This window comes from Rattus norvegicus, chromosome 5 (genome assembly GCF_036323735.1).
Source record: "Rattus norvegicus strain BN/NHsdMcwi chromosome 5, GRCr8, whole genome shotgun sequence".
Taxonomy (NCBI): domain Eukaryota; kingdom Metazoa; phylum Chordata; class Mammalia; order Rodentia; family Muridae; genus Rattus; species Rattus norvegicus.
Genome location: NC_086023.1, coordinates 63,171,733 through 63,184,602, shown reverse-complemented (window position 1 = coordinate 63,184,602; position 12,870 = coordinate 63,171,733). Strand labels below are relative to the sequence as shown.

Genomic DNA, 12,870 nt, shown 5'->3' with positions numbered 1-12,870 from the left:
AGTCCAAAACCCCAGCCATTGTATTTAGAATTGATCTTCTTGCCTCAGTTAACTCTTAATCTAGAAACTTCTCAGACATGCTCATGAGCTTGATTCTCTATCCCATCATGTTAGTCAAGATGAACCTTTACACCTCTTTTAACATAAGCCTGCCTCCCTTCTTTGGGAATGAAATTCTCAAAAAGTAGAATGATAGTTAAAGTCGTCAGATAGAAGCTGGAACCTGCTTCTGCTTCTGTTTGATACTCATCTTGAGACCTCCATACCCTGCTGCTCCCTTCCCTCCCTTGGTTCCCAGTCTATACCAGTGCTCAGTACAGTAGATAGTAGTTGTATGACTTAACGTTTTACACATGTAAACTGTTGACAACTCGAGAATTCAAAACTTTTTCTTTTTTTCAAAAAGACAGCCCCATCTGGTAATTCAGTGGTTTTTGGAGTTTGATTCTATCTAGCAGCACCGAGTGTCACTGGGAATCTCAGATCACAAGTAGCAATTCTTACTGGGTAGGTGGCGCACACCTTCTTAGTTCCAGCATTTATTTAGGAGGTAGAAGTGGATAGATCTGTGAGTTCAAAGCCAGTGTGGGCTACTTTGACACACTGCCTTCAAAAACAAGAAAATATAAAGTGGAATATGACATAAGCTGCCTGTAACCCCAGCGCTCAGGACAAGGAGGGTGGCGTCCGTAGAAGTTCAGTCTTTCTTAGCTATGGACAAGTTAGAGGTCTGTCTGCGCTACTAGGCAGTAATCTTCTACCTTCCTGTACATATGTGACATACATAGAAATGTGTGCGTGTATGCCTGTGTGCTCTTAAAGTTTGGGGAGTCTCATTATAAAACCTGGCTTTCTATTAAAATAATTAAACAAGTATATTTAAATAATACCATTAAGAGTATATAGGTTAGGTGATATTTTAGTGATACATTTGCTAAACAGTTTTGAAAGATCAAATGTACCCATTGAGCTATTTTTTTTATTTTATTTATTTTTTTTTATTTAAGAGAGGGTCTCATACAGCCTAACCCAGCCTTGAACTCTCTCTGTGTAACCAAGGATGGCCTTAGACTACCAGTCCTCTGGGTACCTTCTCCCAAGTTCTGGGGTCACACTCTAGGCCCGGCTCCATTGATCAGTTTGCTTTGTTCCTAAAATCAGTTGTTTTCTTTGCTTGTCTCTGTTGGCTAGACAGGTGGCTTACCTGGTCAAAGCACTTGTTGGACTTGCATTGGACTGGGGTCCAGTTTCTAGCCCCCCACCTCTCCCATATGGCTGAAAACCATTTGTAACTCTAATTCCAGAGGCTCCGATATCCTCCTGGTCTTCACAGGTGTTGGATACACATGGTGCACAGACATGCACGCATAACACCTGCATGCATAAAATAAAAATAAATATAAACTTATAGTATATGTTCACAAATATCAAAAGTATTTCAATGACTAATAATTAAAACTTGGGGGTATAGATTAGGTAGCGCAGAAATGGAACAGTCTTTCTAACAAAATGTAGTTGTAGCCTGCCATACTTTCAGCTAATTTGGAATTTTGGCAGTTGGTGAGATGCAATTGGGAAATTGAATTGGTTGGGGAATCCTGGAGTTAATAGCAATTACATGGTCATATAAATTTTATAGCTCCAAAGCTTATACTATGACCTTTGAATATTGGATGATACTCGCAAAGTACTATGACATTCTAAAAAGAATTGTTGATCTTAGTCAGTTGGCTCTCTTTTATGTAAAGTTTATCCATGTAACCATCACTGAAGAAATAACTTCCTAGATAACAAGAATGGTAGAGGTGTGTGCTTAGCACCCGAGATCAGGCCTGCTCAGGAAAAGGGGGCGGGGGGGTCTCTTCCTAACCAAACTTGCCATCACTGTCTAAAGGATGAGCGGATGGCTGATAGCACAGTGGCATTCCTCAGTGGGCTAGCATTTCCAGAAGGTCAGGCTTCTTAGCTGTCTCTCACTTGTTGTTATCCAGTGTGGTGATTTTCAAAGTTCAATTTTTACATGGATATTTACTTTGCAACCCCCCTTTCTCTACCTCTGCCCCTACATTTCCTAACTTAGAAGTTTAAATATGGATTGTTAGTGCAGTGCCTATCCTTTATGGTTTTTGTGAGAAATGCAGGTTTTACCTATTGCATATGAAGTAATGTAAATTCCATATGGCTTATTCAGTCGATCCTTTTGGTTGTGTTGGCAGAGTGAAGATAGTCCAAGTCCTAAGAGACAGCGCCTCTCTCATTCAGTCTTTGATTATACATCAGCATCACCAGCTCCCTCACCACCAATGCGACCATGGGAGATGACATCAAATAGGCAGCCCCCTTCAGTTCGACCAAATCAGCATCACTTCTCAGGGGAACGATGTAACACACCTGCACGCAACAGGAGAAGGTTAGTGATCACTGTTTGTTCTTTTCTTTACTTCCACTGGTGGGTTTGTGACTAGTTTTTAGTGTCAGAGAGCATATTTCTTTAGATATAAATGTCTGTACCTGCACATATGTATATTCATGCATAAAAGTTGAAAGTTGTTTAGGTTTCTATCTTAGGTTGTAAAGAATTCATTAAGCTCCTCATTAATAACTGAAGAAAAGGAAAGAGACTAAAGGGATCTACCTAACGTGGATCTTGGCCATTATATATAAATTCCACTGCCTTGATTTAGAACGGATTGTGAAGCTAGACTATAACTTAAAGGTAGATTATTTGCCTACTGTCCATAAAGTCCTGTGTGGGCATAATGTTATTATACGCTATGTAAAGATTACCCTTGCATTGTTCAAATGCTGATTTCTCTGCAACCATGTTTGGCTGCAATCTAGACATGGTGTTGTAATGCTTATTCTAAGACTCTCCTGGCTCACTGTTGTATAAATACTGCTCCCCATTTATTCTCTGATTTGTCAATAAAAGCTGATCAGCCAATGTCTGAGCAGGGGAGAGAATAGAGCTGGACTTCTGATGTGGGGGGAGGGTTGGGGAGACACCATTAAAATGCATCTGGACCAGTATGGTAGCCAGATTGGCTAGAGGATTAGAATAGATTAATAACTGTTCCCATATTATGCTGTAAAGCTTGATTAAATAAATCTTATAGTCTTTGTCTTATTTGGGAACTAGCTGAGGTAAAGAAAAAAAATCACATTTTAAATTTTTATAACAGCCCTATGTTTAGTACCCCTCAACACACACCCCTTCTTCTGGGCTAGTGTACAGTCCTGGTAATTGAAAAATGTGTTCTAAACCTTATCACTGTTAGAACATATTAGAGCTTAGAGATGGCCTACATCTGCCCTACCAGTGTCTGCATCCCTTAAGAGCTGTCTTTAACAAAACTGGAGTAAATTTAGTTCATCTTTTCAATGGAGTGTGGACCTTGCCTTTCCTTCTCAGAAGACTTAATTTCTTCCTCAGTTCCTTGTCCTTTAGTTGCCAGAGATCACTTTCTTATTCCAAGAAAATCAGTTTGAGTTGAGGTACCTGTTTCCATATACACAATAATAGTAATCAGAGGAAATTTATGGACTAAATGATTTTGTGCCTCTATACAAGAACTCGTGCGGTGAAGCTTTAACCTCCATTATGATTATCATTGGATATGGGACTTCTAAGGAAGTCACTGAGGTTGAGTAAGGGTATATGGAAGGAGTCCTTGTCTAATGGGTTGTGTTTCTATGATTGGGGACATCAGAGAGCTCACTCTGCCATATACAGACACGAGGGTAAGGCAGAGTGTCTGAAAGCCAGGAATAGAGCTCTCATCAGAATTCTTAGGTCAGTTACACCTCAATCAGAGACTGGGAGCCCTAGAACTTGAAGAGAACAAGATCCTATTTAAGACATCCAGGTTATAATGTTTTGTTACAGCATTCTGAGAAGATTGGATATGATTTTAAAAATCACCATTGATATCTCAAATTAGCCAAAATAAATCTGTCAGAGTTAAACTTTGTTTAGATACTTAACTTTTTTAAATGCCCAGTACTATATACTACATGGAAATGTTTGAGTTATATGTGACTACTAGTATGTGGATTTTTCTTTAAGTTACAGCTTAAATACCTGTTTATAGTCTTTTCCTATTGTATGGTGAACTGTTGTACATTCAGAACAGAGGAGACAAATATATAATCAAAAGATAACATGCATACACATGTAATAGATAATTGGAATCCTGATGGATCATACCAGTAAGCATTATAGTAATGACCTTTTCTGTCATTTACCCTATTACAGTCCTCCTGTTAGGCGTCAGCGAGGAAGAAGGGAACGTCTGTCTCGACATAATTCCATTAGTCAAGATGAAAACTATCACCATCTCCCTTATGCACAACAGCAAGCAATAGAGGAACCTCGAGCCTTCCACCCTCCGAATGTATCTCCCCGTCTGTTACATCCAGCTGCTCATCCACCCCAGCAGAATGCAGTCATGGTTGACATACATGACCAGGTACAGTAGCAGAGTATCCTGGAGATACAAATGGCCAAAGTTAATGGTGGTTTGTTAGGACCCATTGATTGATTGATTGATTGTTGTTGTTGCAGGTTTCTCTAATTCCTGAAGTGTGGCTTATTTAAGTTCTTGATCCCTTTTAATAATGGAAATTTAGCAAGGTGATATGGCACACACCTTGGATCTCAGCTAATCTCTTGAGTTTGAGGTCCTCTATTTAGGGCTTCAGTTAGACCTTGTCTGAATGAATGAATGAATGAATGAATGAATTGAATGAATGAATTGAATGAATGAATTGAATGAATGAGAGAGAGAGAGAGAAAATAAAGGAACATGAAATGAGTCACTGTTATTTTGAAGACTACTTCAAAGAATTGTATAAAGAAAATTATAAAATATTGTTGAGGAAATATAAGAAAATGTTTGTAAAAGATAAGCCATTGACTTGAAAGATCCAGTTTTGTAGTTCTGTCAGTTCTTAAGTAAAGAACTAGTGTAGAATTAATACACTATGCAAAATTAGTGTAGTCCCAAATAATATTACAGTATATTTGAAAAGTTGATTCTGATTTCTATGACATCATATTTTCCAGACTCACAGAGTCTGGCCTATAGACCTAAAGGACTACTTGTTACCTTGCTTTTAAAGAAAAAAATCATGGACTTGGTGTAAAGCCTCAAGCAAATGGTTCTCTCATGATTTGCTTTTCTCTTTAATGTATGGTGCTTGGCCTACATGTATTTCTGTGTACTATGCATATGTCTGGTGCTCACTGGAGGGCAGAAAAAGGTGTCAGATCTCCTGAAACTGAAGTTACAGCTAGATAGATATGAGTCACCTGTGGGTGGTGCCATCAAACCTGGGTCCTCTGCAGTAATTCTTGACCACTGAGCCATTCCTCCACCCCCTGCAAATAGTTTTTATTGGTGGCAGCACCATTTTTAAAATGCCAATTCAGAGCCACTGGAGATGGATCAATAGGGAAAAATCTTTGCTGAGTTCAGTCCCCAGGACCTACATAGTGGTAGGAAAGAACTCCCACAGGTTGTCTTTTTAATCACACACAAATATATGCAAGCTGTTTATTTCTAAATGCTAATTCACAGCGTATATAGTAGACTTACTGAATCAGACCCAGCAATAGAGGTTAATAGGCTTTCTAGGTAGTTGAAGTGTATACTTCAATTAGCCACTGTTGCATAATCCTGAGGAAAAAACAACATAAGCAGAAATAGCAATTTAACTTTTCCCCCAGGATTGAATAAAACCAGGGTTTTTTGCATCTCAGCCACACAGCTAAGCACCGAGCTAAGCAGCATTTCTAGTTTTAATTCCAGTTTTGGGACTAATTTTTTTGTTCTTTTTTTTTTTTCCCCCGGAGCTGGGGACCGAACCCAGGGTCTTGCGCTTCCTAGGCAAGTGCTCTACCACTGAGCTGAATCCCCAACCCCAGTTTTAGGACTAATTAAGGCATCTATGCCATAGTCAATTAGGCTAATGAAACATTATATAGCTTAGAAATAGGAAGACACATCTGTGGATATTTGGTATTTGATTATGGTGATGGTCGAATTTGGTCTTCAGTGAATGAATGATGGTCAAACAATTAGGTAGTTTATGAATAGCTCCATTCCCTTCAGGAGGAAGGACTTTCTTAAATAAGAACACATAAAAAGTAAGCAAAGCTAGTGGTATATGTGTATAATTAAAACTGTACTTTCATTGCTCAGATATATGCTATTTAATTGCTTGGCCAATTGCCAAAATAATTCATGAAAAAGGACTGACGGTCTTTAGCACTGATGCAGTAATGACTCAGTATCCATGAGAATGAGTTCAAACTCATATTTTATCTCTTCCACAGAAGTTCGTTCAAGTAGAGTTGGGTTGTACCTTAGTGGTAGAGGGTTGCCAAGCCTACAAGGTGTGGTCTCCAGCACTCAACCAGGTGTGATGGTGCTCCTGGGATTTCATTACCCAGGAAGTGGAGGCTGGTGTATCAACAGTTCAAGGTCATTTTCTGCTTCATAGAGTTCAGGGCTAGCCTGAGCTAGAGACTTAAAAAAAAAAAGTTCAAGTTAGAGTTTAGATATGTATTCGAAAGATAGTATTATTAGTGAAAGGGGTTGTTTTTTATGAAGTAGGAAATATTTCTTTTTAGTTTTTTTTTTCTTTTTTAAGATTTATTGATTTTTGTATAAGTACACTGTAGCCGTCTTCAGACCCATCAGAAGAGGGCATCAGATCTCATTGCAGATGGTTGTGAGCCACCATGTGGTTGCTGGGATTTGAACTCAGGACCTCTGGAAGAATAGTCAGTGCTCTTAACCACTGAACCATCTCTCCAGCCCCTTCTTTTTAGCTTTAATTTAAAAAATTTTTAGACTTTATTTTTTTGTGTATGAGTGGTTTTGCCTTTGTGTATATGTGTACAGCACATGTATACCTAGTGCCCGCCAAGGTCAGAGGAAGGTGAAGGAGCTTCTAGAACTGGAGTTACAGATGGTTGTGAACCAGGTGGGTGGTGGGAATTGAACCTAGGTCTTCTGCTAGAGCAGCAAGTGCTATAAACTAGCTTTCTCTCCGGTCCCAGCAAAGATTTCTTTTTTTTTTTTTTTTTTTCGGAGCTGGGGACCGAACCCAGGGCCTTGCGCTTCCTAGGTAAGCGCTCTACCACTGAGCTAAATCCCCAGCCCCGCTCCAGCAAAGATTTCTAAATCTATGTGTATAAGGATGTAGCCACACTTGAAAAAAGTAGACTTCATTAAGATAAAAATGGATGGCTTCCAAGGTGGCTCAGCAGTAACGGCACACGATGTGAAGCCTGACCTACGTTTAGTCCCCAGAGCCTTCATGGTGCAAGGAAAAACCAAGTCTTGCAAGTTGTCCTCTTGGTTGAGCATGCATGTTTCCAAATATAGACACATGGAAACGTGATGGTGTGATAAAGGGGTATAAAGAGTTGGCTCAGTAGATTCTGGGCCTGCCCCCACAACCTTGAGGAATGGGATTAGTTGTGTAAGATGTCCATAAAAATCAGTTGATCAGAGTGGACAGCCTTTAACCCTTGAGGAGGAGATAGCAGATGGTTGGGACAAGCTAAATCAAACTGAGACAGAGAGCCCCCAAGTCAGCAAACCTGGTTTTGACAAAGTAGAAGATGGGCCATGAGCAGATAGTGGAGGCTATGAGAAGGAAAGTCTGAATGGTTAGTAACCTATACCAAAATTCTCTACTTAGAGAAATGCACATGGAAATCAAGCTACATTCCATTTCTCACTGACAGGCAAGCATGTTAGCAACACAAATCTTTGAGGAGAGATGCTAGGAATTGGCTGCTTTTACATCACTTTTAGAGTTTGATTTACTTTCTTTTTTTTTTTAAATATTTAATTATTTTATTTATATGTGAATACACTGTGGGTGTTTTCAGACACTTCAGAAGAGAGCATCCCATTACAGATGGTTGTGAGCCACCATGTGGTTGCTGGGACTCAAACTCAGGACCTCTGGAAGAGCAGTCAGTCCCCTTAACTGCTGAGCCATCTCTCCAGCCCTTGATCTACTTTTTTTTTCTTTTTTTTTTTTTTTCGGAGCTGGGGACCGAACCCAGGGCCTTGCGCTTGCTAGGCAAGCGCTCTACCCCTGAGCTAAATCCCCAACCCTGATCTACTTTTAATAGAGCCTTTTTGAGTGATTTAGATGGTACCCTTAAAATTTTAAACATGGGAATGGAGAGATGGCAGAAGCATTCTTGCAGAGACTGGAGTTTGACTCTTAAGCACCTGCTTTGAAAGGTTCAAAACTGCCAAAAACCCCAATTGCAAGAGTTCTGACAAGGTCTGGCCATCACAGGCATCTGCATATAAACTCACACAGACACACATATTACTATACATTCAAATGATAAATAAATCTTCTTTCTTTGTTTTGTTTTTGTTTTTAAGATTTATTTATGTATATGACTACGCTGTAGCTGTCTTCAGACACATCAGAGAGGGCATCGGATCCCATTAGAGATGGTTGTGAGCCACCATGTGTGTGCTGGGGACTGAACTCAGGACCCTGCTAATATAAAACAGCAAGTTGTGTTTGTATTTGCAAAAGAGTAATTCTAGTGACAATTAACTAGTATGCTTGAGGTTAACCTCAACCGAGGGGAAGGCATAGCTGCAATAAATATGAGGTGGAAAAAGAAGGTTTGATCTTACTTACGTTTTTATGCTGGGTGCTGATAATAGAATCCAGGGCTCACTTGCACTGAGCTCTATATCACTAACCCAGATCTAACAGTAAATGCCACTTCCTTGTTTCTGCCTGTTGCAACTGAACAGACAAACACATGCTTTGGGCTAGAGAAAGGGCTCAGCAGCTGAGAGCACTATCTGTTATGAAGAGGACTCAGGTTCAATTCTCACAATAAAAATGACAGCTTACAATTATCTGTAACTAGTTCCAGCTTCTACACTAATCCCCCTAAAGAGAACAAAACAACAACAAAGTAACATCTCATGGAAGTTTCAGTGTGTCAGTTTGTCACACTGTATATCCTTTTGCCCAAACAGCTTCACTTGCAAATGAGTCATTGCTGGTTAGAAGCATCTGACTTCTGCCATACTTTCAAAACTGGCCTTCTCTGGGACTCCTCTTAGATATTCTGTATTACCCAGTGTCATGGAGATCCAGCAGCTTTGGGTCTGTAGAACTGGCCCCTTTCAAAAGGTTATAAATGGGACAGGTGTTTGGTTCTGGATCTGGGCCTGGGTAATAAGTTGGTTTGCCTGCCAGCTCTCCTGCACCAGCACCACCAGGGTGAGCTCTCCTTTGCCCAGGTGAGGGGCAGAATTGGCTCTTCAGTGCTCATACCATCAGGGCCAGCTTACTGTGCTGCCCAGGTGAGTTGTGGCACCAGCTCTACTCAGCCTTTGGACAGCCCAGACAAGGGACATACACATGGCCTTTGGTGGTAACATGGGCCATAGACATCATCACAGAACCCTGCTGCTGCCGGTCCACAGACTCAGACATGGCCCTTGGCACAGCATAAGCCAGGACATCACCATGACCTCAGGTGGCAGTGCAAGCTCTTCCTCACCACCTTGGCATCTTCTGTTCTGCCCTTCTTTATAGCACACAAACCACTTGGCTTCTCTTCCTTTCCTATCTCTTCGCCATCTATTTCCTCACTTTCTCTTCCATCAGTTCACTACCTATTTGCTCGCTTCTGTCTGCAGTGTTGTCAGGGCCCATGCCTGGACCCTAAAATAGTTTTATTTATTTTCTACATATGAGTGTTTTACATACATACACATAGACAGACCCACACACATGCATACCACATGCATGCCTGGTACCTGCAGAAGTCAGAAGAGGATGTTGCATCCCTTGGAGTTATGAATGATTGTGAGCCACCATGTGGGTGCTTAGCCTAAACCCAAGTCCTCTGCAACAGCGACGGTGCTCTTTCCCAGTTAGCCGTCTCTAGCCCCTCTTCTTCAGTCCTTTAGCTCTAGTTCTAGTGCAATCTTCATAGTTATCTTTCCTGTGCAAAGACTGAAAATACTCTTGTTGAGACTACTAGAGGAAGCAAGGAGTGGTGTCACAGACCTCTAACTCTAGCACTTGGGAGAAAGCAGAGGATCAGGAATTCAAGGCCATTTTCGACTACATTGTAAGTTAGAGGCTAACTTGAACTAGGTAAGACTCTGTTTTAAAATACAGTGTGAGTCTGAATAGCAAATAGGGGAGTCAGTCACTCTGTGTGGGTGGGGTCTCATTTAGCCCAGGCTTTTCAGACACTGTAAATAAACCAATGACCTGGAATTTCTGATGCTTTTGCTTCCACCTCCCAGTGCCAAGCCTACATGTTTGCACCACCATGCCTGGCCCTCAAATGTTAACTTTAAAAATGGGAAACATTTTCTCAAAAGCTGTGCTTTCCTTCCCTAAAAGCTCCATCAAGGAACAGTTCCTGTCTCCTACACTGTAACCACAGTGGCGCCCCATGGGATTCCTCTCTGCACAGGCCAGCACATCCCTGCTTGCAGTACACAACAGGTCCCAGGATGCTCTGTTGTTTTCAGTGGACAGCACCTCCCTGTCTGTAGTGTGCCTCCTCCAGTAAGTCTGTGTCTTCATTCTCATTTGATTTTAACTATTTAAAATAGTATGCCAACCTGGATTTGTTTGACTTAAGGTTCTTCTATCCCCAGTTAGGAGAGCTAACAAAGTTTAAAAACTGTCTTTGTAGCTTCATTTCCAACTAAAAGATTAGTTTTACGCAGCATAATTGTAGTGACCACTAGATAAAGTTAGCTTTAAAGTATATTTTATTTACAGTGATTAAAATAAACCATATTTCTTCCTATAAAAACAGTTTACCTTGGGGCTGGGGATTTAGCTCAGTGGTAGAGCGCTTGCCTAGGAAGCGCAAGGCCCTCGGTTCGGTCCCCAGCTCCGAAAAAAAGAAAAAAAAAAACAAACCAGTTTACCTTAATAAGGATTTGCATTAGACTGAGTAATGTAGCATTCAGCAGATAGCCACCTTAGCCCTTACTGAGGCTTCACTGGGCTCTCCTGAGCTGGAAGGTAAAATTACTGTTCACTGCTATAGAAAACGTGAGACTCATACTACACATTTTCCCTCTAAAGCTCATGCTTTAGTTTGTAATATTCTGACCCATTGTCTAACTTAACAGTGAAGGTGGTTAAGATCCGGAGAGTCTCCGTAACATCCTCAGAGGAAAGCACTTGGAAAAATCTTAAGTATAAGTTTAACCCCCTGGTCTACATGTGAGGTTAAAGTAAACATCTGTATCAGTGTACTAAGTCAGTGACCCAAGCGGGCCTCTCAGAGCAGAGTGAAGCATTCTGTGGAACTGACCCACTGACACGGTGGGAGGACAGTGAGGACAAGCCTCTTCTGCATAGTGCTCCCTCTCCCTAAAGTACAGACTAAACTGCAGATTCTGACTTACAGATACAAAATATTCTAGTACTTAATATAAGTTAGATATTTTGTCTGAATTGGGGGAGGTGTGGCAATTTGATTTCATGACTTTTTCAAGAAAATTGTATGTTCTGGCATATTTAACCTAAAAGTAATGAATTTTTTCTTACAGATGCTTCAGGCATGTTCAGTTCAGCACTTGCCAGTACCATATGCTGCGTTCCCACCCCTCATTTCTAGTGATCCGTTTCTTCTACATCCTCCTCATCTTTCTCCCCATCATCCTCCTCACTTGCCACCACCAGGCCAGTTTGTCCCTTTCCAAACACAGCAGTCACGATCGGTAGGTACTCCTTTTCATGTTTCTAGTTTTCCCAGAATGTCAGGATTAGGCTCATTTCATTTAGTGAATGTAAATTCCATTTAAGCATGTAACGTTGGTGTTCTTACAGCTCTTGAGAGAATTAAGGGAACTTATAGTTAAATAAGTTAGTTTAAACATACTTTAGAGTTAACTTATTTTAAATATTTTTTCCTTGTTTAGTATTAAGTGAATTTTTATTATCTCATATCTGCAGTTTTTTAGGCGGTTAGAAGCAAAGAAACTTCCCTAATTGGTACTAGGGGTTTGTTGTGGTTGTTGTTGTTGTTGTTGTGGTGGTGGTGGTGGTTGCTGTTGTTGTTGTTGTTGCTGTTGTTGTTGTGGTTGTGGTTGTTGTTGTGGTTGTTGTTGTTGTTGTGGTGGTGGTGGTGGTGGTTGCTGTTGTTGTTGTTGTTGTGGTTGTTGTTGTGGTTGTTGTTGCTGTTGTTGTTGTGGTTGTTGTTGTGGTTGTGGTTGTTGTTGTGGTTGTTGTTGTGGTTGTTGTTGTGGTTGTTGTTGTTGTGGTTGTTGTTGTGGTTGTTGTTGTTGCTGTTGTTGTTGTTGTATTCTAATGAGTTTTAAGTCTATTCTTAATGTGTGTGCATTCTGTAGTTGGAGGGGGAAGGGGTGAGGTACATGGCATATGGAAGTCAGAGCACGATTTCATGGAGTTGGCTTTCCACCTTCTGCGTGCATTCAAGAACTTGAACTCAGGTTGCCAGGACAACTCAGCAAGCACCATCTGAGCCATTTCAGACACTCATTCATGCATTTCTAAGTTTGAAAAGTAGAAACCTTTTAACTGTTGGTACTTAATCTTCTAAAGATGGAGAGTTGGGGGAGAGAGTGAATGTCATGTATCAGCGCCTCCTGGAGCTGGAGTTTCTGTCTGTTGTGAGCCACCCTATACGGGTGCTGGGAACTGAATTCTGCCTGGCAGAGCAACGATCTCTTAGTGATCTCTGCAGTTAGCCCTCCTCCTCCTTTTCTCATTTCTTTTCTCCTCTTCCTCCTTTTATTGGTTAGCAAAGTTTTAACCCAGTTTCATGCGACATTATGTTATACAAAAGAAACTTAGAGTGAGGCC

At 40.8% G+C, this 12,870-nt stretch overlaps 1 protein-coding gene across 24 annotated transcripts in view; it reads left to right on the top strand.

Annotated features, from left to right (window-relative positions):
- Rnf38 (ring finger protein 38) overlaps positions 1–12,870 on the top strand; it is a 108,632-nt gene that overhangs the window by 78,536 nt on the left and 17,226 nt on the right. For 23 of the 24 annotated variants that reach the window (XM_039109235.2, NM_134467.2, XM_017593139.3 and 20 more), the window contains 4 exons: positions 2,217–2,410; positions 4,256–4,469; positions 10,426–10,593; positions 11,595–11,765. In XM_039109235.2, coding sequence (XP_038965163.1) covers positions 2,217–2,410; positions 4,256–4,469; positions 10,426–10,593; positions 11,595–11,765 — 747 coding nt within the window. Of the gene's footprint in view, positions 1–485; positions 508–2,216; positions 2,411–4,255; positions 4,470–10,425; positions 10,594–11,594; positions 11,766–12,870 lie in introns of those variants that run through there. The other variant, XM_039109236.2, reaches the window with a different exon arrangement.